General features: G+C 37.1%; 4 protein-coding genes across 4 annotated transcripts; 1 reads left to right on the forward strand and 3 right to left on the reverse strand.

Moving 5' to 3' along the window:
- Positions 1-131: 131 nt before the first annotated feature.
- Positions 132-1,917, reverse strand: LOC114732628 (60S ribosomal protein L23a-1-like). Its single transcript, XM_028919948.1, has 3 exons — positions 1,869-1,917; positions 855-1,230; positions 132-495 (listed from the first exon to the last, which is right to left on the reverse strand). The coding sequence occupies exons 1-3, from the start codon at positions 1,915-1,917 to the stop codon at positions 411-413; spliced, it is 510 nt and encodes a 169-aa protein (XP_028775781.1). The 3' UTR covers positions 132-410.
- Positions 1,918-4,729: 2,812 nt separating this feature from the next.
- On the reverse strand, positions 4,730-7,264 carry LOC114732596 (monofunctional riboflavin biosynthesis protein RIBA 3, chloroplastic). The gene is made up of 7 exons (XM_028919894.1): positions 7,072-7,264; positions 6,690-6,999; positions 6,261-6,482; positions 5,850-6,175; positions 5,634-5,763; positions 5,252-5,548; positions 4,730-5,159 (listed from the first exon to the last, which is right to left on the reverse strand). The coding sequence occupies exons 1-7, from the start codon at positions 7,125-7,127 to the stop codon at positions 4,896-4,898; spliced, it is 1,605 nt and encodes a 534-aa protein (XP_028775727.1). The 5' UTR covers positions 7,128-7,264; the 3' UTR covers positions 4,730-4,895.
- Positions 7,265-8,256: 992 nt separating this feature from the next.
- Positions 8,257-13,933, forward strand: LOC114732595 (UDP-galactose/UDP-glucose transporter 5). The gene is made up of 11 exons (XM_028919893.1): positions 8,257-8,619; positions 9,401-9,514; positions 9,688-9,780; positions 9,875-9,940; positions 10,393-10,491; positions 11,505-11,584; positions 12,053-12,165; positions 12,604-12,692; positions 13,287-13,373; positions 13,454-13,522; positions 13,603-13,933. Exons 1-11 carry the CDS (start codon positions 8,506-8,508, stop codon positions 13,714-13,716), a joined length of 1,038 nt encoding a protein of 345 aa, XP_028775726.1. The 5' UTR covers positions 8,257-8,505; the 3' UTR covers positions 13,717-13,933.
- A 581-nt stretch (positions 13,934-14,514) lies between these two features.
- LOC114732594 (nodulin homeobox) lies at positions 14,515-23,387 on the reverse strand. The gene is made up of 18 exons (XM_028919892.1): positions 23,239-23,387; positions 21,910-21,957; positions 21,655-21,780; positions 21,416-21,574; positions 20,620-20,703; positions 20,414-20,542; positions 19,993-20,211; positions 18,693-18,818; positions 18,495-18,590; positions 18,179-18,334; positions 17,645-17,936; positions 17,412-17,537; positions 17,259-17,328; positions 16,828-16,891; positions 16,606-16,674; positions 15,922-16,458; positions 15,804-15,838; positions 14,515-15,418 (listed from the first exon to the last, which is right to left on the reverse strand). Exons 2-18 carry the CDS (start codon positions 21,943-21,945, stop codon positions 15,178-15,180), a joined length of 2,565 nt encoding a protein of 854 aa, XP_028775725.1. The 5' UTR covers positions 21,946-21,957; positions 23,239-23,387; the 3' UTR covers positions 14,515-15,177.
- Between the last annotated feature and the right edge of the window lie 2,646 nt (positions 23,388-26,033).

The following is a 26,033-nucleotide window of genomic DNA, read 5'->3' on the forward strand; positions in this document are numbered from 1 at the left end:
ACAGGCACCTTTCAAATATCACAAACACAAACACAAACACGGATAACCATCTGGTGCCTTAGAGATCACGAATTTTTCATTTCTCACGAAATACCACACGAATTCCTCATCCGAAAAAAAAAACAAAGAAAGAAATAAACACCACAGAATTTTAAGCTAAAAACGCGAGGTCCCAGTCGGCTCATCCCTCCTATTGAATGAAAAGATCGTAGGCTCATTAAATCCACCAACTTAAAAAGTAAATTTCATGTCAAAATTGTAACCTGGAGTCTAGTTAATGACAATTGAACAGAAATAAAACAAAATATAGAACTCAACCATGTTTCGAAAGTCTCCTATGAATTACCTCTCCATGAAACTGCCTGACAACTTTTACAAGGAAAATAACAGAGGCGATGCAGGATTCACACTTAGATAATCCCAATTTTGTTTGCCACGTCCAATGCATCATAATCAGGAGTCAGCCTAACATATGCCTTCTTGGTGCCATCGGGCCTGTAATAGGATAAAGCAAATTTAGGGGAAATTGCAGCGAAGTTCCTCCACCAATCGATATAAGCTCAAACTAGTTCTCCAGGTAGTAATCTAATACAAACCCAAACAATTTTTCACCACTTAAGCAAAAGAAAAATCCTAAGATTATAACTGCAAGTAAAGTTGTAAACACTATGCCAAGCACTTCAAATTCTTTCCTCATATATATTAATAAACAACCAAAAACCTATAAATGCCAACACATATCTAACTTGAACGACAATAAAAGAGAAAATATGGCAAGGGGCAATATGGATCATAATTAGAAATGCTTCAGAGTCAACTGATTATCGTTAAAGCCTCAGTATGCAAAGGCTCACCTGATCAAGGTGTTTACTTTCTTGGCTTGAATGTCATACATTTTCTTCACGGCATCCTTTATCTTCTTCTTGTCAGCACGTAGGTCAACAATGAAAACCAAAGTGTTGTTGTCTTCAATCTTCTTCATTGCAGACTCAGTAGTGAGAGGGTACTTCAAAATTTGATAATGATCGAGTTTATTCCTTGGTGGAGCACTAATACGAGGGTACTTGGGATTCCTAGCCTTTTTCAAAGTCTTTGGCCGATGGAATGTAACAGAGGTTCTGATTTTCTTGGCCTTCTTTTTGAAGGCAGGGCCTGACTTGACTGCTTTAGCAGTTTTCAAGGCCTGCGCCTTTGGATCAGTTTTCTTCGAACTATCAACTGAAAAAATGGCTTGAATCAGTCACAACAAGAACTCCAGCAACAATTAACTTTTTAAATAATGAAAATTCTAGAGCAGCCATTGCAAAAATCAATGCCAATAGTACTTGACGCATCAACCGTACAATGAACAAGAATATCATCAACTGCACTCTATTGCATTACAATCACTTCTCCGTATCCTTGCTGAAAGGATATAATGAAACTTAAAGTTGTTTACTTTATCACTTGAAGAAGAACAGAAGAATTTAAATCAACCATGCGAACAAAAATAAAAGCATATAATCTTAACTGGAAAAAAAGTACAATGTAAAGACAACTAGAACACGCAGAAGTGACGAACATAAAGCTGGGCATGGTCTCGAGATCGAGAGAGTTAACAATGTCGACAGAGGTGCTGAAGCAGTGTGAGCATTATAAATAATACTCACTTATTAACTCATACGAACGTTGACTTTTGCCTTTAACAGCTAAATCTATTACAAGCCCATCAAGGATAATAAAGTGCTGTGAAACTAGCCTAGAAAAGCTTGCCAAGGCAATGCTGTCAAAAATATCATTCTTCAACAATAATAATTGCAAAAGGAACGAGATATTTCCGCTAAGCTAGGCAGTAAAGATTAGATATCCGAACTAGTTAATCAACTAACCCAACTTTTCACCCAAATCAACATCAAACTTCACAAAGTCTGTACCCATGCATTTACCCTGAAGAGAATTTACGTGAATGTAAAATAACTCCCGTAGAAAATGCAGGGACAACTAAGGACAGGCACATCCCTTCTATTTGTTAAATGAGAAAATTCAATTACTACGTCATTATATTCGGCCGAATTTGAATATCATTGGTGCAAACCGAATGTTGATATGAAAAGTGGGGCAAATACTCGGTAGTGACGAGGGAAATACCTTTGCTAGGAGCCATGGGTTGCTGAAAATGATACTCGACCTATTCAATGCTCCAACCCTAAAAGAAAAAGTTGTAAGAATCAACAGTCGGAAACTGGAAAACAGAAGATCATTGGTAGTTAAATCATTCAAAATCCGCCATCGCACCTGCGCTAGAGTAGCAGCCGTCTAGGGTTGAGGTTGAGGAGGCGCCAGGATTATATGGACGGTGCTAAATTATGCATAGCCCGGCCCAATAAACAAGTACGGAGGAGATTGAAGAATGGGCCTTCGAGTCTATTTTGGGTCTATAAAAGTCAGTAAGCTCATTTTGTATTCCAATTTCCCTCCACGCATGGGTAGAGCCGGTAATATGGGTTGAACCCGCGGGTTCAACCCGCCAACCCGTCAAAAATGGCGGGTTAGGGTTGGCTAAAAGCCAACCCGCCAGTAAACAAGCCTTTTTAACCTGCACCATCAGGCCCGCAACCCGCCGCAGGTTAGCTCGCCACCCACGGGCTAACCCGCATTTATTTTTTTTTTATTTTTTTTAAAATTTTTTAATTATTATAATTATATTATTATATAGTATATCCTATCTAAAAAAATATATAAAATACTTATATAATTTATTTGATGCTTTTAATCAAATATTTCAAGAAAAAAACAAAAATTTTATTATTATTTTTAAATATTATATAAGAAAAAAATTAAAAAGTAAAAAAAAATCAAAAAATAAATAAATAAGTGTTGGCGGGTTAGAGTTGGCTAAAAGCCAGCCCGCCTTCAAACGAGCCTTTTCAACCCGACCCGTCACAGGCTCAACCCATCACGGGCCAACCCGCAACTCTCGGGTTGGCCCGTATTACCAGCCCCACGCATGGGTATCTTCTTATTTGTGGCAATTGTATTTGAGATATTGTTAGACATTATATATGAGCATTTCTTTTAATAAGATTTGAATTTTCATTCATTAAGTTGTGAAAGACTAATCCTTTGATTAGACCCAATCTTGCTTGTCCGCATTCCAATTATTTGGTACGGCTAGAAAATTTCACTTTCTCACTGACCAAAAGATGAACTGTTTTTACCAGGTCCAGTAGATGGATTATAGGTGCTTAGTTAACAGGTCTCACTACTCGTTACATCAAAGTGTGCTAAACATGGTACCCTTTTTTGTTTTTTGAGCAACACAACAAGATATCTTTGGTAGAAATTTTCTCTTTCAGGAGAAGAGAGCTAAGGATCATATCACTCGTATGCATAAGCTTCGGATCATTTCAATCATATCCGATGTTCCTGAAGAGGCATCACAGCCTCTGATCGATAAATATGTGAGCCTAATAGTGTATAAAAGTTACTTGATGTTTCGGCTTCCGGGTTTGGGGGGGGAAAAAGGAGTGATTATTTAATGTTGATGGAAAATAATGACTATATACTGCTTTCTGTCTTTAATATAAAAACTAATTTGATATTCAATTTGGTTATAAATACAAAATCCGAATCTACTTTATTTATCACGTTTATCTATTTTTTTCTAAGATAGTCCTTGTAGTAATTGCACATATTAAATATTTCATCAAATGATAGTTCTAACTAATACATATGATTCATAATAATATTTTAGGAAAAATAACATATATTTATTACAAATAACTAACTTAACTATTTTTTTTAATTTATTCAAATTAGCTCTTATATTAAGGATATGATATAGTACATATTACATCAATTGTACCTTTAAGAATATACTACTTCCGTTCTTTAATACTACCTCCGGTCCTAGTTATAAGAGTCAGTTGATTAATTTGAAGAGATTAAGGAAGTAAGTTGAGTTAGTTATTTGTCCTAAATAGGTGTTGTCTTTTCTAAAATATCCTTACTAATCAAGTATATTAACTAGAACTATCATTGTTAGAAGGGCTACTTTGGAAAAAAAAATATAAAAATATGAGAGACAAAGTGAATTGGAGCCTTATATTTAGGACTAAAATAAAAGTCAAACAGAGTCTCATATTAAAGACTGGAGGTAGTATAAGATCTAGTTGACTAATTTATGGAGATTAAAGAAGTTAGTTAAGTTAATTATTTGTAGTAAATAGATATTATCTTCCCTAAAATACCCTCATTGATCATATATGTTTGAATTACCTATTATACCAACTTTTTAACATATGCAACTACTATAGAAATTATTTGAGAGCAGAATAGGTAAATATTGGAAATAAAATAGACTAGAGTGGTATATGTAGGAGTAAATTAAAATTCAAATTAAAGAACTGAGGCGGCATAATTTCAGCATATAATACAAATAGTCTCTAGTGTAAATAGAAGTCCACTTTTTATTTTACGCGTCCGTAGTACATATAGATTTCAATCGCACTCTTTCTGGTTTATTTTTCATAAATAAATCATCACTGATGACAATAAGGCCATGTTTCAAGCTCATCAGCTATCAACATTAGGTTTCTAAAAATAATAAATCTAAAAACTTCTCTGCCGGATTTTCGCCCTGTACATGCAGTGATGCTGATTGGCGCCCCTTGCGGTAATTTTTGTCCCCTCAGGTAAGGTGTCCATGTTTTTAACTTAAATATATTATACTTAAGAAACAAAGTGGAAGTCCAAAGAAAACTAACCCCGGGGGGGGGGGGGGGAACCTCCTGTGATTGGAAACGTTCCAGTAGCAAAGTGAATACACAATCTTCACAAATGAACATTAAATGCTTCACACACATCTTTCACTTGAAGAAGAAAATCTTGGCTATCTCTTTGACTATGTATTGCTATTAAGTTGACCCTTTTTTACCGGGTAGGTCTTTGTTATTTACAATAGGATTGATGAATCCGGCTACGGGTGATTGTATATCAGAACCGTACACATGACCCATTTTGGTTCGTTTTGTTTCCAAGTACCTCTTGTTTTCTTCTGTGATTGGTGTCATCACAGGAACCCGCCCTACCACTGCCAAACCATAACCCCTTAGTCCAACGAACTTTGCTGGGTTATTTGTCATTAACCTCATTGTTCGGACTCCTAAATCCCTCAGAATCTGCGGTTAATTAACATCAGTATCAGAATATGCAAATACTAATGTAAATCTTGATAATGTGAGGGAAGAAGAAGAAGAAGAAGAGAACAGACCTGGGCACCAATGCCATACTCACGAGCATCAACAGCTAAGCCAAGGTCTAAGTTGGCTTGAACAGTGTCACGACCTTGATCCTGCAAGTTATAGGCCTTGAGTTTGTGACCAAGTCCGATGCCTCTCCCTTCATGACCTCGAAGATACACAATCACTCCTCTCCCGGCTTCCTCAATTAACTTCATAGCCAACTCTAACTGGTTCCCGCAGTCACATCGAGCTGATCCAAATATATCCCCTGTTAAGCACTCTGAATGCACTCTCACTAGCACATCCTGCCCATCTCCTATCTCTCCCTGTGCATTTATGTCTCAGAAACTCACATGAAATTTACACGAAACAACGGATCAAAGACAATATGTATCGCATATATGGAGGTACCTTCACAATAGCCACATGTTCAGTTCCATCCAATTTAGAGTGATAGCAATATGCTTGAAATAGGCCCCATTTAGTAGGGAGGCGAGAGAAGCTTGTTCTTTCAACCAGTTTTTCTCGCTTTCTCCGGTACCTTGATGATGAATATGATGATTAATTTGTTATGCTGCATCCAGCTTTGGAGGCAGCCAAGTGTAATAGAACAATCATAGAACTTACCTTATCAAATCAGTTATTGAAACAATTGGTATGTTGTTTTGTAATGCCAAGTTTTTAAGAACAGGCAAGGGAGCCATAGAACCATCAGTTACATCAACAAGAGCTGAAAGAAGAGAGACAGGCCTCAAGCCAGCCATGGTGACCAAATCTACAGAAGCCTCAGTGTGAGCTGCTCTTCTGAGAACACCACCATTTCTGTACTTGAGGGGAAACACATGACCTGGCTTTCTGAAATCTCCTGGTTTTGAGTCCGGAGATGACAGGGCAATAACTGTCTTTGCTCTATCTGCAGCTGATACGCCCGTGGAAGTGTCAACTTTTGCATCCTGAACACACGCAAGGACAATAATATAAATGGTTTCGTTTGTTGCAGCAAGCTCACAAGTGGGTTTTGAAGACTATGAAGCATACCACAGTGATAGTAAAAGCTGGGGCGGAAGAATCCTCAATTTCAGAATCAGGAGACATGAGAGGAAGCTTCAGTCTTTGAAGATCTTCATCTTTCATGCCCACAGAAATAATCCCTGATCCGTGATTTATCATGAAGGCCACATGCTGCGGACTAGTCATCGATGCCGCCATTATAAGATTCCCTTCAATCTCGCCATTTTCGTCGTCTACCACAATCACAAACTAGCACAAATTCCCAGCACTTGGTTAAATCAACCCTTCATTCTTTTACTATTCATTGCCACGCATAAAACCAATGCCTTTTATTTTTCTCTGTTCATCATAAAGTGATTTCTTTTAATAGTTGTGTGAACAAAACACAAACAAGTACAGGTGTACATGTAGAATCTTTGAGAGGCAATGAGAAAATTATAGTAATATGAGACCAACCTTTCCTTGGCGTAGTGCATTAAGTGCCTGCTCAATCGACGAGTAACCTTTGGAGGGGCAATCTGGATCGCCTTCTGCATCACTCACAAAGAAATCTGCAGTTTCTGGTGTGATTTCTGCGTCTAATGTTCCAAATGGTTCTGAAGCTGACTCATCAGTCGCACCTAACACTGACCCGTTCTCGTTCTTCTTCATGCTGCTTTCACCGTATGAGTTTCCCACTCCAACTTCACAAACCCCAATCCCACACAGCCTTTTCTTCCACAGGCCATTTCTTGCACTCTGAATTGTCAAGCAAGAGCGATGCAAGCTGCCACACAATATTCATGCTATCCTTAAATTTAAAGCTCCCATCAGAAAAGCAAAAAGATCGAAAAACTACCTTGAGCTGTAGATGACGCGGGAGATTAAGAAGCGAGGGAATGAAGCAGAATCCATCAGCTTAGACTTGAAAAAATTGCAGTGCAAATTCGTTTATTTAGTTTTTATCGTTTAACTTCAACTTCCTTTTCAGGTCACTGGGACCAAAACAGTAGCAAAAGGGAAAAATGAAACGAGAACCACCGCAAGTTGTGGTCTTGTGAACTCCTTTTTTGCGGAAGGAAACGTTATCCTATATCTACAACAATTAATGTTCTTAGGCTCTGAGCCACAGGCTAACACAACTGGCGTGGGATTATCGTATAGCTCACACCTACACGATTCTGCTGAACACCAGAAGGAAGCAAGATAAACTGAAAATTGCCAACCGTACGTGCTTTGTCCTTTTGGTAAGACTCCAACTCCGTTGTTGGATACGGATGCACTCAGTTTTTTGTTTCCTTTTAAATTTGACGTTGTACAAATACGTGCGTCACATGCAAACCAATAATCATCATCGATTCATTTTGTATAAAAGAAATTCATTGTCAATTCATTTAATTTAATACAAGATCTAAAATTTAATTAAATAATGCAACTTATTCTTACAAACAAACAATTTAAGAACAATGTAAGGATGATTAGACCTGACATAGAAAGGGGGAGGTGTGAATAAGGGACCGCTTGGTTTAATCAATTAAAAAATTATTTCTAATAGTGTAGAAATCAAGATATGAATATTTTATTATATTTTTGTCATCATTACTCAATACTAATTTTTTCATATAAATATTTAACATATGATATATTGGATTAAATCTAAAAGTTGTCAAATCTAATTAAAATAAAATTTCCTAACTTGATTTTTCTATGTATGATGTTTAAACCGTCAATTATAATTATGTTTTTTTTTCTTATTACCTTTTTTTAGGGGCCTGAGAGACAGTTCACCCGTAAAATCAAAATGTTCATTTTATTCCATTTCTTTCTGTCAAGCAAATGGGCTCAAAAATTCGAATCCGTACTTTAAGAATGAGAATCCAACCCCGCGATGTTTACAAACCTGTGGATCCATGAAGCGCTAGCGGGCATGGCCCGTTTCGGAGGACCCGCCAGTTGGGCCCATCAGTCAAACAAAGAACAGTCCGTCTCAATCCGAGAGTCGTTGAAGCGTTCAGTCGAGGCGGAGGCTGATGTGGCAGCCCAAGGTGTGAGAAAGGCGCGCCGGAGAAAGCGAGATGCCTGAGGCTGAGCCAATCCCTTTCTGTTCTGTTTTTCGCACTCTCAGTCCCACGTTAACAGTCTTGATGGAAAAATCAGAGCACACTTCTCCCTTTGTCTGATCTCTCCAAGCCCAGTGTCCCGCGCTATCCACTTCTACTTCGCGCCACTTTTTTCTGGCCGGGTTCTTATTCCCTGGTTTTCGTATGTTCTTTGTGCGTGTCATTCTTGGGCTATGGCGGGATTAACCTCTTCTCTAGCAGGTGATTGGAGAGAGAACAGGTTATGTAAAGGAATATTTGCGGTGTCGGGAATCATGGTCACACTCGTCACCTACGGTGTTTTGCAGGTTTGTTCTATCGACGTCTTTTTCTTCTCATCCCTCCCTGCTTTTTTTTTTTCCCTTCTCATTTTGCAGGTTTAAGTTCACGAATCTGAATCCTTTCACAGAATGCTGATTTGGCTTGTTTCTTAGGATTTGAACCGTAGTATTGTATTCGATTATTAATTACATATGCTGATTTTAACGACTCTCGCATTGAATTTGATATATATTTTTTTTAGCACATTTTTGTCTGGATCCAATAATTTATTGAATCGTACTGGTTATCCATTTATTTCTGGTAAACTTGACCAACCCAAGCGCGAACTCCTAGTGTGGTACATGTAGCATGTTCATGGATTGTTTGTTGTTTAGGCCTAAAAAAGAAGTTGCCGAAATACCATAGGCGGTTCTATTTGAATAAATGTCTCATGAAGACATTATCTGTAGACCTTTTTTTTTTTTTTTTTTTTGAGTGAATGGAGAAACTTTGGTGGAAAAAATAAGCTTGACTAGCCTTCATTAAGAAGTCAGTAACGTTGTTGTTAAGTATCCTTTTAAAATCTTAATACCTCTTAAAGGTTGTTTGGCTGTATAATGTATGTGTAAACATGTCATAAGTGGTTCGCACAAATTAGATTAAGCTCTTCCTCAACCATTTGTTTCTGCTTTAATCTTTACTTTCACTTTACTTGCAGCTTCTTTTTGTCTTGTTCCTTGGATAATAACAACTCTTTGGTTTTCCATAGTTTAACATTGAAAAAAAAAAATCAGTTCAATTATATATATGTATATTTTGTTCTTGCAGGAAAAGATCATGAGAGTCCCTTATGGGGTAGATAAGGAGTACTTCAAGTACTCTCTGTTTCTTGTTTTCTGCAACCGTCTCACAACAACTGCTGTTTCTGCTGGTTCCTTACTGGTAAGCTGGTCTTATATGGGATAATACTGTCATGTCCGTGCATAGCTTTAATTTGCTGGTTTGACTGCAGAAACGCAGTTGGTTGTGTCACGCTTTGTAGTGCTCTAAATTACAGCCTGCATTTGTAGAGTTTGAATCATCTGTGACTTTATAATTTTCAAATTTTATTATAGGCAAGTAAAAAAAAATTAACTCCAGCAGCTCCTATTTACAAGTATGGTGTTGTGTCAGTAACAAACATTCTGACCACAACTTGTCAGTATGAGGTAAGCTGCATTCCTGTGTATCAATACATTTTGAAGTTCATATAAACTTGCTATCCTTATCAGTTATAATTGATGACCATAATGCCTGATCCAGGCCCTTAAATATGTCAGTTTCCCTGTCCAGACTCTTGCAAAGTGTGCTAAAATGATCCCGGTTATGGTAAGTCAAATTTTAGCTTTGTAATGTTTCAGCTGCTTCTTATCATGATTATTCTACCCATTAATATTGAATTTCTTCAATCGTGAGAAATGTGACTCTTAGCTGATTGGTGTATTTGGTATATCACCAGTCCAGTCCCTGTTGTTTTGGTCATATAATCCTTGATTTGTATTATGATTCATTTATAGTGTGATTTTGAATGTAGTATACGGAAGAGACAGTTTCTTGAGGAATCTAGATGTGTTGTGAGGATACAAACATGCCAAACTGTCTTGTTCTTGATTTCATAGACTCCATTCCCTCCCAGCTTTTTTCTGGATCAAAGATTAGATAAAATCTTTATGCTTTTATTTTATTTCACCCTGTTTCAACATTTTTCATGGTTCATTGATATCTTCCACTGAAGTTTTTTGCTCTCGACTTATTTAACTCTGCATTTATATTTTACACAGATCTGGGGCACTATTATAATGCAGAAGAGATATGTGGGACATGACTACTTCTTGGCGTTTCTGGTGACCCTGGGATGCTCAATATTCATCCTATATCCTGTAATTATTTTTGTCTTTGGTCCTTAAGTTCCCCCCCCCCCCCCTGCTGGTCTTTGTTCTTTCTGCGTTTGGTTGATTTCTATCAAAGAATCAACAATGAACGCCTATATGGCAATATGCACCCAAAGCTACATGAATGGATTTTCCCCACTAAATAGTAGATCGTTAAAAATGAAACAAAACTTACTAAAATAAGGTTTTCATATTATTCTTAATGAGTCTAGGAGCCAATACCAATAACAACATTTTGCCCATAAGGAAAAAGAATGTTAAATTCTTCTTCTTAAAAAAGTCTTGGCATTTTTCAACATAACTTTGGACCTAGAATTTGTCGTGCTAAGTCCATTTAGAGCCAATTAGGTTAGTAAAGTGCCAGAAGTTTCAAAATCTTCTTTTTCAATTATGGGTTACTATTCATTTGGTTATCTCTGGATTTTTCACTTAAAAAATTCATAACTTTTTTCTAGGAAGATCCTATTCAGGTGTTCCTTGGCTTGATTTAAAGCTCTTGACAAGGCGAAAAACTTCCTGAAGGAAACTTAGGGATAGCAGGCTTGGCAGGTTATATAGAGTTCTCTCTCCCCAACTTGTATTTTCTTATTTTAAAAATGGGAAAACCTGAAATTTGATTGGACCGCTGGCCATTGCAATAGACTGCAGTGGACTGTCCACTTGGTGGAGAGAAGCCATTGAAGTGCCATAGCATCTAGTCAACAGGATGTTTTATGCTTCCAAACGGCTAATTAATGGAGAACAATTAGTTTCAGATGCCTTAGTCCCACACTGAATACTGTGGGGTGCTTAAGTGAGTTGGTTTTCCATTCTACATAGATGCTCATCAAAGGAATAGGATGAGGGGGATAGAAAAATTTGAGACCAAGGGGGTGATATTGTTGTAGAATATATTTTTTATTTGCTTCTGCTCGATTGATCATTCAATTGATGATACGTATGAACTTCAATAATTGAGGAGCATTATTGTAATAAACTAAAATAATTCGTTTTTCATGTAGGCAGGGCCTGACATAAGCCCATATAGTAGAGGAAGGGAAAATACTGCTTGGGGCGCTTTCCTAATGGTTGGTTATCTTGGGTATGACTACAAAACTAATCCTTCTTATTTTGACGAGTGATTTAATATTTATTTGTAAAAAAATTTTAAACATGAATACTGCCTTTGCTCATAATGACATGTACTATTTATTTGTTAAACCATTCTCCATGGTGGGGGAAATGCGTAGCTTACTTATACAACTGGGAACCACCCCCCCCCCCAAAAAAAAAAAAAAAACACACGCACACCCCTCCCCCCAAAACACAAAACAATAACCCAGTGTAAATCATTCTAAACGCTTGTTGGTTTGACTGGTAATGATTTGAACTCTGAAGTAAGCATGCTATTCTTAAGCCTCATCTAGTCAGTGAGTTTTTACATTCTTTCATATTAATACTCATATAACTAATTTTTCTTCTTTTACCAATTAACTTTGAGAGCGTGCTATCAAAAGTGATTCACATGAATCTCTCAATGTATAGATATTGATTTGTTCATCTTTAATAGGTTTGATGGGTTTACAAGTACATTCCAAGATAAGCTGTTCAAAGGTTATGACATGGAGATACATAACCAGATATTCTATGTTACTCTATGTTCTTGCGTTCTTAGCCTGACAGGTTGGTTTTGGATGGTTGCAGAAACTCTAGTTTTAAACAATTCTTGTCATATGCATATTATATCTGTGCATTTTTAATGAAAAATTGTTCTTTTTTTTTTTTTTTTTTTTGAGGATGAAAATTCATTGTAGATTGGTTATTTAAGAATTCTGGATGATATTTGGAAACCTGAAGTGTTCAAGGAATTTATTCTCTACAATCTGCAATAACCTAGAAGGTTCATCAATAAACTCCAAGCATTCGGAATGAGAAACGTTCTTTAGGTGTTAGAAGAACAATGAAAGCACATGTTCACATGTTCTTGGTTAAACTTTTTTTTTTTTTGTGGTGTTTTTAATATGGGATTTTATTTCCTATAGCCAGAATATTTTGGCTCGTATTCACAACTGTTGCATGGTTGGAAAGTCATTCTTATAACATTTGATATTTTTTATATAGGTCTTATCTTACAAGGACATTTAGTCTCAGCAGTCGAGTTTGTTTACCGCCATAATGATTGTTTCTTTGATGTAGCATTGCTTTCAACAGTAAGTTGGCTTCCTCCTGCTGTAAATACTACTGCCGGTCCTTAATATAAGAGTTAATTGACTAATTTGAGTAGATTAAGAAAGTTTGTTAAATTAGTTATTTGTAATAATTACGTATTGTATTCCTTAAGATACTCTTGGTAATCATGTATTAGCCAAAACTACTATTTAATTTAACCTTTAACATGTACAACTATTACAAGGATTATTTTGAAATAAATAAATAAATATAAGAGACAAAGTGGAGTAGAGTTTTATATTTATGATCAAATTGAAAGTCAAACTAGCTCTTATATTAAGGATAGGAGATAGTATAACCAAGTGCTGATAATGTTGTCTATTTTTTTTTTTTGGGAAAATATAACTTTTAATTGTTGAAACTTTCTTTAAATTATTGATTCACTCCTTGAATTAACTAAGTCAATAATTGAGGAAAAATTCAAGAACCAAAAGTTATATTTCTCCCTTCTATTTTAATTTGATTATTTGAATAAATTATCATATCATACTGCTTTTCTCCCTACAGAAAAAACTTTACTTTTTCTTTATCCTTAATCCACTAAAAAATTTATTTTATAACGTGGAATTTTGCAGGTTGCCACTCTTAGTCAATTTTTTATTTCATACACAATTCGCACTTTTGGTGCTCTGACGTTTGCTACTATAATGACTACAAGACAGGTAAACATGGCTTTAAAATCAAATCACATTATCCTGCAATTATTCATCTGATTAATGATTTTTCATTTCAACTGCCTTAGTTGGTAAGCATTATGCTGTCATGTGCGTGGTTTGCCCATCCTCTTAGCTTGGAACAGTGGTTTGGAGCTGTAAGACCCAGTTTTACTTTTTCCAAGCATTTTGTTTAAAGAATCTTATGAAAAACGTAGTAACGCTTGTTCATAATCAGGTCATTGTCTTTGGCTCCCTTTACGCCAAAAGCTTCCTGAAGAAAGCACCCCAAAAGACCCCATCTTCAGAACCTGTACAAAGCGAAGGTTCTAATGTAAAGTCAATTCCATGACAGGACATGTCTTCTCTGACCTGTACCTGGTACTCTGTCTTTATTTGTGAGGCAGCTCCAGTTATAGGTTCAGTACGGCACCTTCAAAGTCTCATGTCATGGATAGCAGGTGGTTTGTCATAAAATCCCACGTCACCCGCAGCAGTAGGTTGTTTGTTAGCACCGTCATAACAATAGAGAGCTCAAAGGACGTTAGCCCCTTAATTTTTCCGTTTGGCGGCCCCACCCCCCCCCCCCCCCCGCGGGGGGGGATCAAATATTGACTTACTGACGCCAAACGAAAGCTTTACGGTTTGGAACGTGGGCGTTTGCTCTAGCATCTTGTTTATGGGGCTGGGTTTCCAGAATGAGTATAAAGGAAAGAAGATTTGTGATGTCCCAGGTTTGTTATTCATTTAAATAATTTTTGTTTTCAATTGGCAATGCAAATGATGCCAGAGATTAGTTTGTAAGATATGCACTGGTTTGGGTTTCCTGTGGTATTTATCTGTCCGAGAGAATTTTGGCTAAATGTTTTGATATGACAAAATAAGTGAATCAGGCCAATCAGTATTTGCTTGCTTGGGCAACTTTGCTGTTATGGACGCGCACGAGGATGAATACAGGCTCCGACTCTGATCCATATGTAAATTTTAGTTATTTGAAACTGGTAAGTAATCTTCCTTAATCGATTGCCGCATTTCATCTTTTCGAATCTTCTTTGGCAATCGTGGCGGGGCTCTACTTATCCATTTGGATGACTATCATACACGATTTCAATTTTTTCCCCCGAAAGAGATTAAACTTGGAACAAAAACAAAAAATCAATACTTGTTACCCCGACTTCATAATACGCATACTGGGAACGAATACTGCAAGAATTCCGGATGCGACAACAATATTATAACTTCTTTGGTGCCTGCTGACCTGATACCTTTCAATTTAGCGAGAAAATAACAGGGAAAGTGCCTGTCAGAAGGTTAATGGCGGGGGAAATTCAGTGATTAACAAATGCTTGTTTGTAAAATCGCATCAAACTGCATCTCATCATCCCCATCTCCGCCCCCTAATCCTCGGATAAAGGTTTAATTGCCGCATTGCTCTGAAAAACTTTTTGTACAGTAAGACACTAACATCAAATTTGGCTGCTGGATGCTAATCATGTCACAAACTATCATTGCCAAAGAGCCCTTCACTTTCCTCCACAGACTTCTCACTCTTTTCGCTCCTTTGACTAGTAAAGCAACGTCTTTCCGCCATCAGACAGTCGTTCCAACAGCCTCGTTAAAGGAGCCAACAGTGTGCAAATTTTCTCAGCCATGTACCCGCAAGGAAGCTCGCACGAAGACTAAGAACAGTTTGAACCATGTCTCCAAGCACTTCCCATACTAGTTACCCTGCACTTGAAAATGAAACACCTTCCCTTTACCAACCTGTTCTCACAGATACACAAATTACAACAACAGACCGACCAGCCTTGCGCTAAAGTTCTGGGGGGCCACCATTAACTTCAGCCATTGAAGAGTCAGGGTTATCAGCAGAAGCTATTCTAGCAAGAGTTAGAAGATCTTTTCTAGCGTTAGATGCATCACTTGGACTGCCAGGTGAGTCGCACGACCCAACTTGTCCTCTTTGCTTATCTTGGACTGAATTGTCAGTAGCATCAGCTGCTGCTTTAACGTCCCTAGCTGTGCGGGCTAACCTTGCTTTTCGATTATTCAACCTGACATGATAAACATACAAACGTGAGTTTTACACAAATCAGACCAGATATATCCCTATATCTGATTAACATATAACGGGCCTCCATGAATAATTTCATCAGCTTAAATGTTGAAGAAACCTATTAATATTACACTTCAATATTGTGCTCTTACACAGCAGGCCTCAACAATCGGATTCTAGTTTCTTGACGCTAAATTGGCTTTCAAAAAAAAAAAACAAAAAAAAGAGGGAAAAAAACCAGTACCAAATATAGCTTCTCAATCAGATACAACTTACACGAGATATTTACTTCTTATACAGCCAATTCCATGTATCAACCATGGTGTGAACAATCAACTTACCACATACTTGATGAGTAAATATATAAAATGAGGCATTCTTACCAATTTTTAAGCTGCGAAGATGTAACCTCAGAACCCTGCAAAAAAAAAAAGCAGGACAGTCAGATGGAGCTAGGCTAATAAAATAGTCCATATATGTGTTGGGTTGTATTTCACCTACATAGAGACTTAATTTCTCTGCCCATAATTGTAGTGCAGCTGCATTTCGCTGCATTTCAGGATCATCCAGCAGTGCCCTCTCAATCATTGTCACCTGTTTATCATTCATTATATTTCTCTTTCGCTTCCTCCTCTGTACAGTGTCAACCTTTTCATCCTCAGGATTGTCTCCAACTCCAACTTTTTTAACATTATCACTTGATTTTGAGAGCTCAATGTTGTCAATGTGATCAATAACATTCTTTCTTTTTGCAGAACTAGCATCTGAACCACTCGTGTCAACATTCTGAGTATCCTTGTCCATTTCTACTGCATCTCCAGATGCAGTCTTACTAGATATACCTTTATCTTCTGCTAGATCTTGCCTATTCATGTCATCACCTTTACTTATGTCTGCAGCCCTGCTATTAACTTGGTCTGCACCCGGAACTGCAGAATTTTCTGAAACTCCTTCCTTTAAGTTACTACTCTTCTCATTAAGATTAGTAGTTTCCTTTCCTAGCAGAGCTGACGAGCATCCTCCTGTACTTTGAGCCTCCTAAATGTAACCGAACTTTTGTCAATGAGAATGTAGAGGACAAGCAACTAACTAATTATGTTATTCTCATTTACGAGTAGCCATATAATGTGGTAAGTAAATGATTTTAGGGTTATTATTTATTAAAGAAAGAATTTAAGCACAAACCTGATAGTGTTCATTGATGTTGAGTTTTGAAAACTTATCCAAGGACAATGACTCGTCAGCTTTGTTATCCTGAGTTTTCCAGTAGAATGATTTTGAAACATTTAAAACTGATTAAGCAAGGCCATGAGTAGAAGGGGACATAACTATTACAACGAAAAATTAAAAGGAAATTCAAACGGAACCAGAAATAAAAACCGCTCAGAATACAGGACAGTGTTTTACTTGAATACGGTTTTCTCCGGATCCAACAGAAGTAAGTAGTGATTGTAATTCGCCAAAAAACACCCTGCAAACAATTTGGGTATACAGATATTCGTTTAGACATGAAATATAAGGTTGTCCTCAGGAACTACATGATCCGACTATATTTGTGTATCTGTTTTCAAGCAATGCTCTTGTGATATCAAATGCACGACTGAAAAAAAATTTCTTTTAAATTTAAAGGGAGGAAGAGGTAATCAATCAGCTCAGATCAAACCCTTTCCCAATTAGATTCAAGTGGCATATGGTGCCACCAGAATCTGCTCCGATGCTTGAGCACTAATCATGGGATCTGTTGACGGTATATTATTCACCGGTGAAAGTTTGAAGAAACTATTTGAAATTAATTAAACTGAAGTTGACATTAGGGAATTAAAAGAAGAAAAAGAAACCTTAGAAGTTGTACATCCTCCTCGTTTAAAAAGTTTGGAATCAATGATTCTGCATGACTCAACAATGAACCTACAAAAACAAGTCACTTGTAAGAAAGTAATGATACATTAATTGTAACTCCGCAATAAGAATGGACTGAAAACAATGATTACGGAGATTCTTGCAAGCAGCAGCAGCTTTAGGACAATCAGAAGCTAAAGAAAATCCAGGCAGCAAGCTTGATAGATCCTGTTGCAAGCACTCTTGGACCTTGAGAACAAAAAGATTCCTCTCCTGTTCTGGGGGTTCAAATTAAATTGAAAAAAATGACATAAGGATATGTATAAAACTGTAAATAAATCAAATTTTGTTCAAAAAGTTTGCAGAACATAGGCAAAGAATGAACCTTCACATATGTCGGGAACAAAACAATGAAGATTTGCAATGACTTTGACAAATAACGAAGTCCTATGATGTGCATAAGAAGCTTGGGGCATGCTGTTATGAATTAAGTTGAACTCTAAAGGTGTTCCGTTCAACAAATCCGGTGAAGAAATGTTATCCAAAATCCATCCAACAGTAGCAAATATATCATATTCAAGAGTTGCATCCTCCTCCTTCTCAGGGAGATCAGTTGAACACCAACAAGATAAAAAATCCCCATAGGTGAGTGAAAATATTGCTGTCAGAACTTTGGTCTGCAGTCACACGCAAAGGACACAATCAAAACCTCGAAAGCAGAATGCATAACATCTGCATTGAATAAATCTTGTGAGCAAATTATGACTTAATTTGACCATTTTTAATTTTACCCCCCCCCCAAAAAAAAAAATCCCAAAACACCCCCACACGAGCCTGCACCATTGCATTGGCACGTCAGCAATTATATCAACAGCATAAAACTGTGATAACTTTTTATATTCTGAAAATGATGGCTTACAAAACAATTTGTCATGTAAGATCGAAAGTTTGAATCATCAGAGAAGCTGTCAGCTAGCCGCATTGCATTTAGCTGTAAGAATCCCATGGGGTAACTTCTGACATTAGCAAGATGTCTAGGATCTCCTCCAAAAGCAGTCTTTAGTAAGTGAAATACCTATATAACGAGAATTACATTAAAAGCACAATACTGAGAGTGAATACATAGGCATGCTCAATGCAGAAGAAAGACAGGCAATACATTTTATTAAGCCAAAAGGAAAAAACAGTGGACATTTTCAACATTTTGTGCTACAAGCCACCAGCTGAGAACTAACCTCTGAAGCAACAGATTTAGCTAAATTTAAACTTTGTGATGAGCTGGCAACTTCATCAAGATAAGAAATGCTTTCTGCTTCACATAAACTTAGAAGCTGCAGCACGAGAGTGGTAGCAGCATCAATATCAATATGTAAATTCTTGGAGTAGATTAAATTAAAAAGATGACTTATAGCAGATTTTGCCATCATACTCACAATAGAAAGTATTTTAGCTTTTAGCCTAGATACAGCTGCCATAATCTTACATGGAAAAGATGATTCCATGTTTAACTTCAGGATGGATTGAGCAAGAAAAAGAATGCTTCCTTTTCCACATAGTTCCTGTAAGAAATAAATATATATACATAAGGTATAATATGTCTCATCAATTAACCAAACCAATACAATGACAATATCACGACTACATAACAAGTAGTCAGCTTGAATGAAGCCCTCGGCAACCTAAGCACCAATCCCCAACTCCACAGTACCTTCACCATCTATTATCCATTTTTACATACATGTTTAGTTTGCAGTTAAGACATTGGTCAGCTTGGTACCAAAAACAATATGGGAATTCAATGGAAAACATTTAAGGAAAAGTGGGAATCTGGATAAGCATAAGAAACGGGCAAGGTTCAATCAAGTCCAGGCAAATAGACGTGTAATGTTTAGCTTTTTCCTTGCAAAAATGGAAAACGTGATAGAAGATCTATTAAACAAGATTAAAGACAGTTCTATTGATAATCTGATGAAAGCAAATTTAGAGGGCAATAGAACCCGAGCTCTGCTTCTTTTTTGAAGCCCTGCTATATACAAAGAGGTATCAAGACTTCAAGTGAAAAACAACTTGTATAGCTGCATGAGATCTACTTTAAAGTGCGTGTTTGAACACCAGTTGACAATGTGATTTCCCACAATCCAATGCAAATCTCCTCTCTATCAGATTCTAGGGAAACGTGATTTTGAGGCCCTCCCATTATTTTCCACACGCACACTAAGAGATTTCAGTTGGTGATGCCAGAGAAAAGGTAGAGCAGCAAGATGGTGAAGATTTGAGAGTCTTAAAAGTAATAAAACAAGAATGCTGCTCCATTTAATATGGAGTGATCAATTGAGGGTGACAGAATTACAGAGACAATGAATTCAGATGCTACCAAGGGATGCATTCCTTCATGAGAGATTTTTATTCAGGAGTAAGGTCACTTGATTCTAAGAGGAACTTTGCTATTTCCTTCCTGGAGTTAGATAAGAAAGACACAAAACTTGAAACTGGCTTATGTAATTGAAGTTCCATAAGCAACCAATACAGAGTTTTATGAAATATTCATAAGGTTCACCAGAGTCCTAAAGATGCTTCACTGTCCACAATTCAAATGTTGCTCATCCAAAAGATGCTTCACTGTCTACAAATCAAATGTTGCTCATCCCTGATCTAAATTTAGAGACACCCCTAACTAAAGTCACAGCAATTCATTTGCACCAAAGTATAAGGCCAAGTCTGGTTTCAAAGAACCTTATTCTTGAGTAGGCGTTCTTTGAACAATTTTTGTTGGCATAATGACTGTAGAAATTGCAGAGAGGCCTCACACTGCTGGCAGAGATGATAAACTACTCGTTCTGAAGTCAAATGTGATTCCCAGGATAAATCTTTATGGTAAGCTGAAAGTGTAATCTCAAGGCACCTAACTACCATGCGAACTGATCCAAAGGCTGCATCCATAAATAAGTCAACCTGTCCCACAAAACTTCATAATAAGCCATAGCATAATTGCATTGTTACATTAATTGTTAAAGTGTCGGGACGTAAACTAGAAATTAAGGTTGACAAATATGAGATGGCGAAGAAAAAATAAACTTCAAATGCTTTGACATAAGATATATCTCAGTCTGCTATGACAAATAGCCAATAAAAGTAATTTTTAAAATCCAGATACCTTAGGGTGCACAACCAATACATGTACAAGATCTTGCCATTGTGCCGATATAAACCCCGTTAATAAATATAAATTGCATGCTACAAGAGCTGAATACAAAAGGTACTTAGGACTAAAAGCATGCCCTTCCTGCAACATGAGCACTACTGTCAATACAGTCAAACAGTACAGAAGATTAAACTGCAATGACAAGAACTAAAGAAAACCTGTCTGTAACCACCAAGAACGACTAACATGTAGAAAACCAAATCAATCAGCTGTTCCAATACTTTCACATCATCCAGCATTATCTGCAATCATATTTCAAGGATATGAGTCAGATAAATCAGGTTCTACCATCACATTGTTCGTTTGATAAATAAAGATTAATGGGAGAATTCCCAAGGCAGAACCCTTTAGTGCAATTTTACTAATTTAGGAACATCAACCAAAAGAATGGCGGCTAATAGTCCTAAATTAAAAATATTCTTGCCAAGTTACCTGAGGAGGTGATTCTCCCTATAATTTAGCACAACTGATCATTTTACTGTCAATAAAAAGCATGAATAGGAGAATACTACAACTTCAAAAATAACTATCAAATTACATACATGCCCCTATATTAAAAGTATCCGTAACAGGTAATATTTGCACCCCTCAATCAAAATATGACATATATTGGTTCCAACGGTAAAGGTGATCCAGAATGGATTCAGATAAGATGACTCCTTGAAGAGAGGGATGGGTTCCACATTACCTGCCTCATCAATCACTTTCTAGATACACATAATCACGAAAGTTACCACTAAATGCACCCCCTTCTTTGTCTCTAATAACAGGTTGTTCCAACAAATCAAGGAGCCAATTGCTAGCTACCAAGTCATTATTTAATACACCATATAACCTTAAATGTTTTCATTTTATTTTTTTGGACTTACAATAACATCCAACTTGATAACAGGTCTTTACCACAGGGGAATAAAAGAGGGGAGAGAGAGAGGAAGAAGCAGAATATACACCAACCTGCTCGAGTTTAGAGTGCCGAGGGGCTAAATCAAACAAGGAATGGAGGAGACGAAGACCACATAACAAGTATTTGAACATTTTTTCATCCCTATCAGATGAGATTAGCAATGCAGTAAGGTGCAGTGGAAGAGACCCTGCAAGTTTTTCCATGTCAACCTGTGAATGGCCACAATTAGATACAGAAGTTTAATAAGACACTAGACAAATTAGCATGATGACGCCAAGATTAAGGCAACCTTTATCAGTGATCCTTTTTCAGTAAGGTAGGTGATAGTAAAATTTTCGGAGTCCCTCAATAATCTATGGAGTTCCTGAGAGTTAAGTCCATGTAACTCCTTCACAGCTGTTATTATGTCAGTTGCCTGTCAAGAATACAAAGATAAATTATTCATGTTCATTTGGTAGTTCATGGATACAATTTTTTTTTTTTTTTGGGAGGGGGTGGGGGGCTCTCATGGATTCAAATTATATTCTTAGTGGCAAGTGCTTACCCTGGAAGTTGATGGTTCTTCCTTGGCATGCCTCATTCTTGAGGATTACTATGAAGGCAGAAGAAGCATACACGAGCATTATGCATCAGAAAATGTGAAATTGCAGGATGAAACAGTATGCATGACATTTGAGCATAGAGTCATGTGTAAATTGAACCAGGATGAGAAATAATGAGTCAAGTCAAAGCAACTACGGTACTACGGAACAGATTAGCAGAACACTGCATCAAGAATAAGCTGGTATTTCTTTTTCTTTCTTTCTTTGTTCCTTCTTTTTTTTTTTTTTTAATTTCCTGAGCTCAGGTATAAGCTGGTATTTCAAAGCCAAAAATATATGCTAAAAAATACAAGCGTTTGAACTCCTTTTGGTTGCTGTATCCTGTCATATACTGCATGCAATCTTGAATTTGAAAAATGAACTTAAGACGATACATTTATTCTGCATAAAAGTTCGCTAAATCAGAAAATAATGTCTTCAAAGTTACCATATCCAATTTTCTCCTACAGATTCTCTTCTTATTCTGCAATGCTTCAAAAATGTCTTGAGCATGCAACTTCCTAGGAGATTTAAATCTACATTTGATTGAATGTGGTGCGCACAAGGCAAGAAGTCTTCCTTGTAACTAGGTGGGTTCCTATGCATTACACAGGAGTCTGAGAAATATGTTGCAATATTCACATCTAGTGAACAATGAAACTCGCTATATATTTTAGTAATTCAAATTGATGATATTGATTTCCATTTCTTCGTCATACAGTAGTCCAAAAGTGGAGGAATGCTACGACACAGGATGAACTTCCAATTCTAAACTTCGAAAGTAAAACGGAAGCGTGATAAAAAATTACAATCACATTAAAGTTATTTCCTTCCGCTTCCAACGCGTTTTCTTCCAAAGCATACATTCAAGAGTGGAATTTCTTTTCCCATTCATACAAACACATGATTATAAGAACAATATCTATTACGTTCTTCTATCTTTTAAAGACTTCTCAGAATCCTTTCGATTTCGTTCCCTTCCATTCATTAAATGAACTTCTAAAGAACTAGTAACTCCAACATGCATTCGCCTTTGAAGATTTCAAGCACTTATTGTCCTTAAAATCTACAACTACTCAAGCCAACGCTGCTAATCAAGTACATTTCGACGAAACGCAAGACGAGATCCCTTCTCTTTTATGCGATTATGCTAAAGGCTAACAACAAAGAACGAATGGAAGAGCTAAATCCCGTACTGGCGAGCTCTTAACGACTGCTTAAATATTCCGAAGGAGAGATTTAACACGTCCCAAGCTATATGCAGTAGATAGATAGGGGGAAGATGAGAGAACCTGGAGGATTACGAAGGAGGAAGTGTCGAAGCTTAAGATGACGGGCGGTGAGCAGTGGCACTGGAGTAGTCTGAGAGGGAAAGGAGTGAAGTGGCCGATGGTAATGGCTGGTTAAGGAAGCAGATGCCGGAGATGAATTGAAGATGGCAAAGTAAACGACCTTAGCCTGTGCCCCCCGACATGTCCCACCCAAGTCATGCGGTAGATTCTTAATTAAATGGGGAAACCGGGATTTAGATTGGATTAACAACCGAGAGACTATATAACCTATTTAACTAATTTACTAATTTGATTATATTAACAAAATTAAATAAATTAGTTGATTATAAGAAATATGACATAATAAAATATTATAATTATCTTCCTCAATATTTTCTCTTTTTTTTTTTCATAAGTGTGATTGAGAAAGGGTCAATACAAATGACTTAAAAAAATTAATAAATATAAACATAAATCATTTTTAACATGTTTTGCATAAAAAACTTAAATTTCATTAAATTTTATTCAAAATTTAACGGTTTTTAATTTTATCTCTATTTAATATACATTATATCTCATATAAATAAAGTCACCCAATAATAAATTAAAAATAAAATTATACCCCTGCACACGAAAAATTTCCCAGTATCCTATATCCTATAATAATAAATAAAATAAAAAAGTGTCTCTCTCCAAAGTGGGAGTTCTTCTTCTCTCTCCACGTGAGAGTTAGTTACGACGGTTATCGTCGTTTAGGTCGTAACTTCTTGCACTGCCGATTGCTACGGTGGTGAGGAAGAGGAGAGTGAGTGAGCCCTGTCGCCCACTGCGGCGGGGGAAGATAAGAGTGTTCCTCTGTTCCGTTCATCACGGTAGAGGAAGAGTGAGGTCATTAGATCAAAAACTAGAAATGGAGAAAGGTGAAGTGCTCACCGGTGATGATTCTAAAAGAAGATCGAGAGAACTGGAAGTAGACTTGATATATCGAAGTAAGGACGATAGAGGCTTTGCCGGCAGTGCTTTGGTAGGAAGAATTATTTTAGAGAAGAACCTGAGCTAGAGATTGTATAGGTGGATCGGAAGGCTTTTATCTTTGAATTCAGAAGAAGAGAAGATTATATGAGAATTTTGCATGGAAGGCCCTGGTCGATTAACAGTATGTTATTGAACATTCAATGCTGGGAAGAGGATATGATATTTGCTGAAGTAGACTTTAATCTCTGTCCTTTTTGGATACAATTTCATGATGTACCGTTTGCTGTGATGGATCTTGAAAATGCAAAAAGACTAGGGAGTTTGGTAGGTGAAGTTTTGCTGGTTGAAGATCCTAGAGCTGATGGTTTGTTGTCGCGGAGCTTTCTCAGAGTCAGAGTCTTAGTAGACCTGAGAAAACCTCTAGTAACTGGTATGTCAGCTCCAAGGAAAGGGAAAGGGCCTACTAGTATTAAAGTGCGGTATGAGAGACTTCAGAATTTCTGCTTTGCTTGTGGCAGAATAGGACATGATTTGAGGAGCTGTCAGTTCAGTGGTGATGGGGAGGAAAGAGTGGAAGCTGAATATGGCTCCTGGTTGAGTACACAAGCTGCTCGCTGGAATGATAATGCCATCAGAATATGTAAAGTAGACTGGGTGGAATTGGAAGGATGGAGAAGGAAGAAAGAAAAAATAAAACCACTTATCATGAATGATGATAGTGTGGCTAATAAAACTGATACGGGAAATGTAAGGAAGGTGAGGAAGGAGGAAAACGTTGAAAAAGAGAGTGGTAGACCATCTTATGATGATTCGGAGAAGATTGTTAAAAAGAGTAATTTGGAACCAACTGGTAAGGAAAAGGAGACTGGAAAGACAGATTGTAAGAAGAACAATGGAAATGGTAGAGAAAATGGATATGGTAGCGCTGATACGCCTGTGACTTTGAATGCTGTAGAGGAACTAACTCCAAGGGCAAGTTCTCCTACAAGGGAAGATGGAGATCTCTCCAAAGCTTTAGTAGTTTATGGGAGTATTTCTCCAATGTCTGAGGTTGTCAGGGGATTAAGAAAGATTGGGATCAAGAGAGAAGCTGAAGAGTGGGAAGAGAATCCTATAGCTAAGAAGAGGAAGTTATGTTTTGAAGACCCTATTGTTATACCTAATGACATCCTGCTATTCTCTCAAGGAAAGGAGGAAAGGAGAAATGTTAGGTTGCTGAAAAGAAAGAGTAGATCAATGAAAGCTGCGGGAAGGAACATGAGGAATAATTCCAGTATTGCTGCAAAGCAAATTGTGTCTGCTGCTAGCGGCTTTGGTGACTGGCCCGAATCAGTCACCAAGGAGCTATGAGGATGCTAATATGGAACTGTCAAGGTTTAGGGGTTCCCTTGACAGTTTATAACTTGAAGAATATGGTGAGAAGTAAAAAACCTCTTATTGTTTGTATTCTGGAAACAAAAAAAAAAATAAAGTAAGAAGGAGCTGTGGTTTAGAGAATGGCTTTGAGGTGGATCCGATAGGGAGGAGTGGGGGTATCTGTTTGTGGTGGGTTAAAGATATAAGGGTGGAAATATTGTTTGCCTCAAGTAATCTAGTGCATGTGAAGATTACTTCTACGGTAAATGAAGTTCCTGATTTTGTGACATTTGTCTATGGCTTTACAAAGGAAAGTGGCAGGAGAGTAATATGGAATAAGATTAAGGAATTTGCTAGAGAAATTGATGGTTCTTGGCTTTGTACTGGGGATTTCAATGATGTTATGTCACTGGTAGAGAAGAATGGAGGTAGACCAAAAGCAATAAGGAAGATTCTCAATTTCCAGAGAAATGTTGCTGATTGTG

Source organism: Neltuma alba, unplaced genomic scaffold, assembly GCF_004799145.2.
Source record: "Neltuma alba isolate B1F8T4 unplaced genomic scaffold, ASM479914v2 tig00012920_pilon, whole genome shotgun sequence".
Taxonomy (NCBI): domain Eukaryota; kingdom Viridiplantae; phylum Streptophyta; class Magnoliopsida; order Fabales; family Fabaceae; genus Neltuma; species Neltuma alba.

Excerpts from the sequence above, each read along its gene's own strand:
- LOC114732628 (XM_028919948.1), bottom strand. The coding sequence starts at position 1,917 with ATGGGTACAGACTTTGTGAAGTTTGATGTTGATTTGGGTGAAAAGTTG. Across the intron at positions 1,231-1,868 it reads TGATTTGGGTGAAAAGTTGG|CCATTTTTTCAGTTGATAGT; the intron begins GTTAGTTGATTA and ends GACTGATTCAAG. Across the intron at positions 496-854 it reads AAAGTAAACACCTTGATCAG|GCCCGATGGCACCAAGAAGG; the intron begins GTGAGCCTTTGC and ends ATCCTATTACAG.
- LOC114732596 (XM_028919894.1), bottom strand. The coding sequence starts at position 7,127 with ATGGATTCTGCTTCATTCCCTCGCTTCTTAATCTCCCGCGTCATCTAC. Across the intron at positions 7,000-7,071 it reads CGCGTCATCTACAGCTCAAG|CTTGCATCGCTCTTGCTTGA; the intron begins GTAGTTTTTCGA and ends ATTGTGTGGCAG. Across the intron at positions 6,483-6,689 it reads ATGCACTACGCCAAGGAAAG|TTTGTGATTGTGGTAGACGA; the intron begins GTTGGTCTCATA and ends AATTTGTGCTAG.
- LOC114732595 (XM_028919893.1), top strand. The coding sequence starts at position 8,506 with ATGGCGGGATTAACCTCTTCTCTAGCAGGTGATTGGAGAGAGAACAGG. Across the intron at positions 9,941-10,392 it reads CTAAAATGATCCCGGTTATG|ATCTGGGGCACTATTATAAT; the intron begins GTAAGTCAAATT and ends TATTTTACACAG. Across the intron at positions 12,166-12,603 it reads TTGCGTTCTTAGCCTGACAG|GTCTTATCTTACAAGGACAT; the intron begins GTTGGTTTTGGA and ends TTTTTTATATAG.
- LOC114732594 (XM_028919892.1), bottom strand. The coding sequence starts at position 21,945 with ATGAGGCATGCCAAGGAAGAACCATCAACTTCCAGG. Across the intron at positions 18,819-19,992 it reads AACGCCTACTCAAGAATAAG|GAACTATGTGGAAAAGGAAG; the intron begins GTTCTTTGAAAC and ends TATTTCTTACAG. Across the intron at positions 15,419-15,803 it reads TCTTCGCAGCTTAAAAATTG|GTTGAATAATCGAAAAGCAA; the intron begins GTAAGAATGCCT and ends TTATCATGTCAG.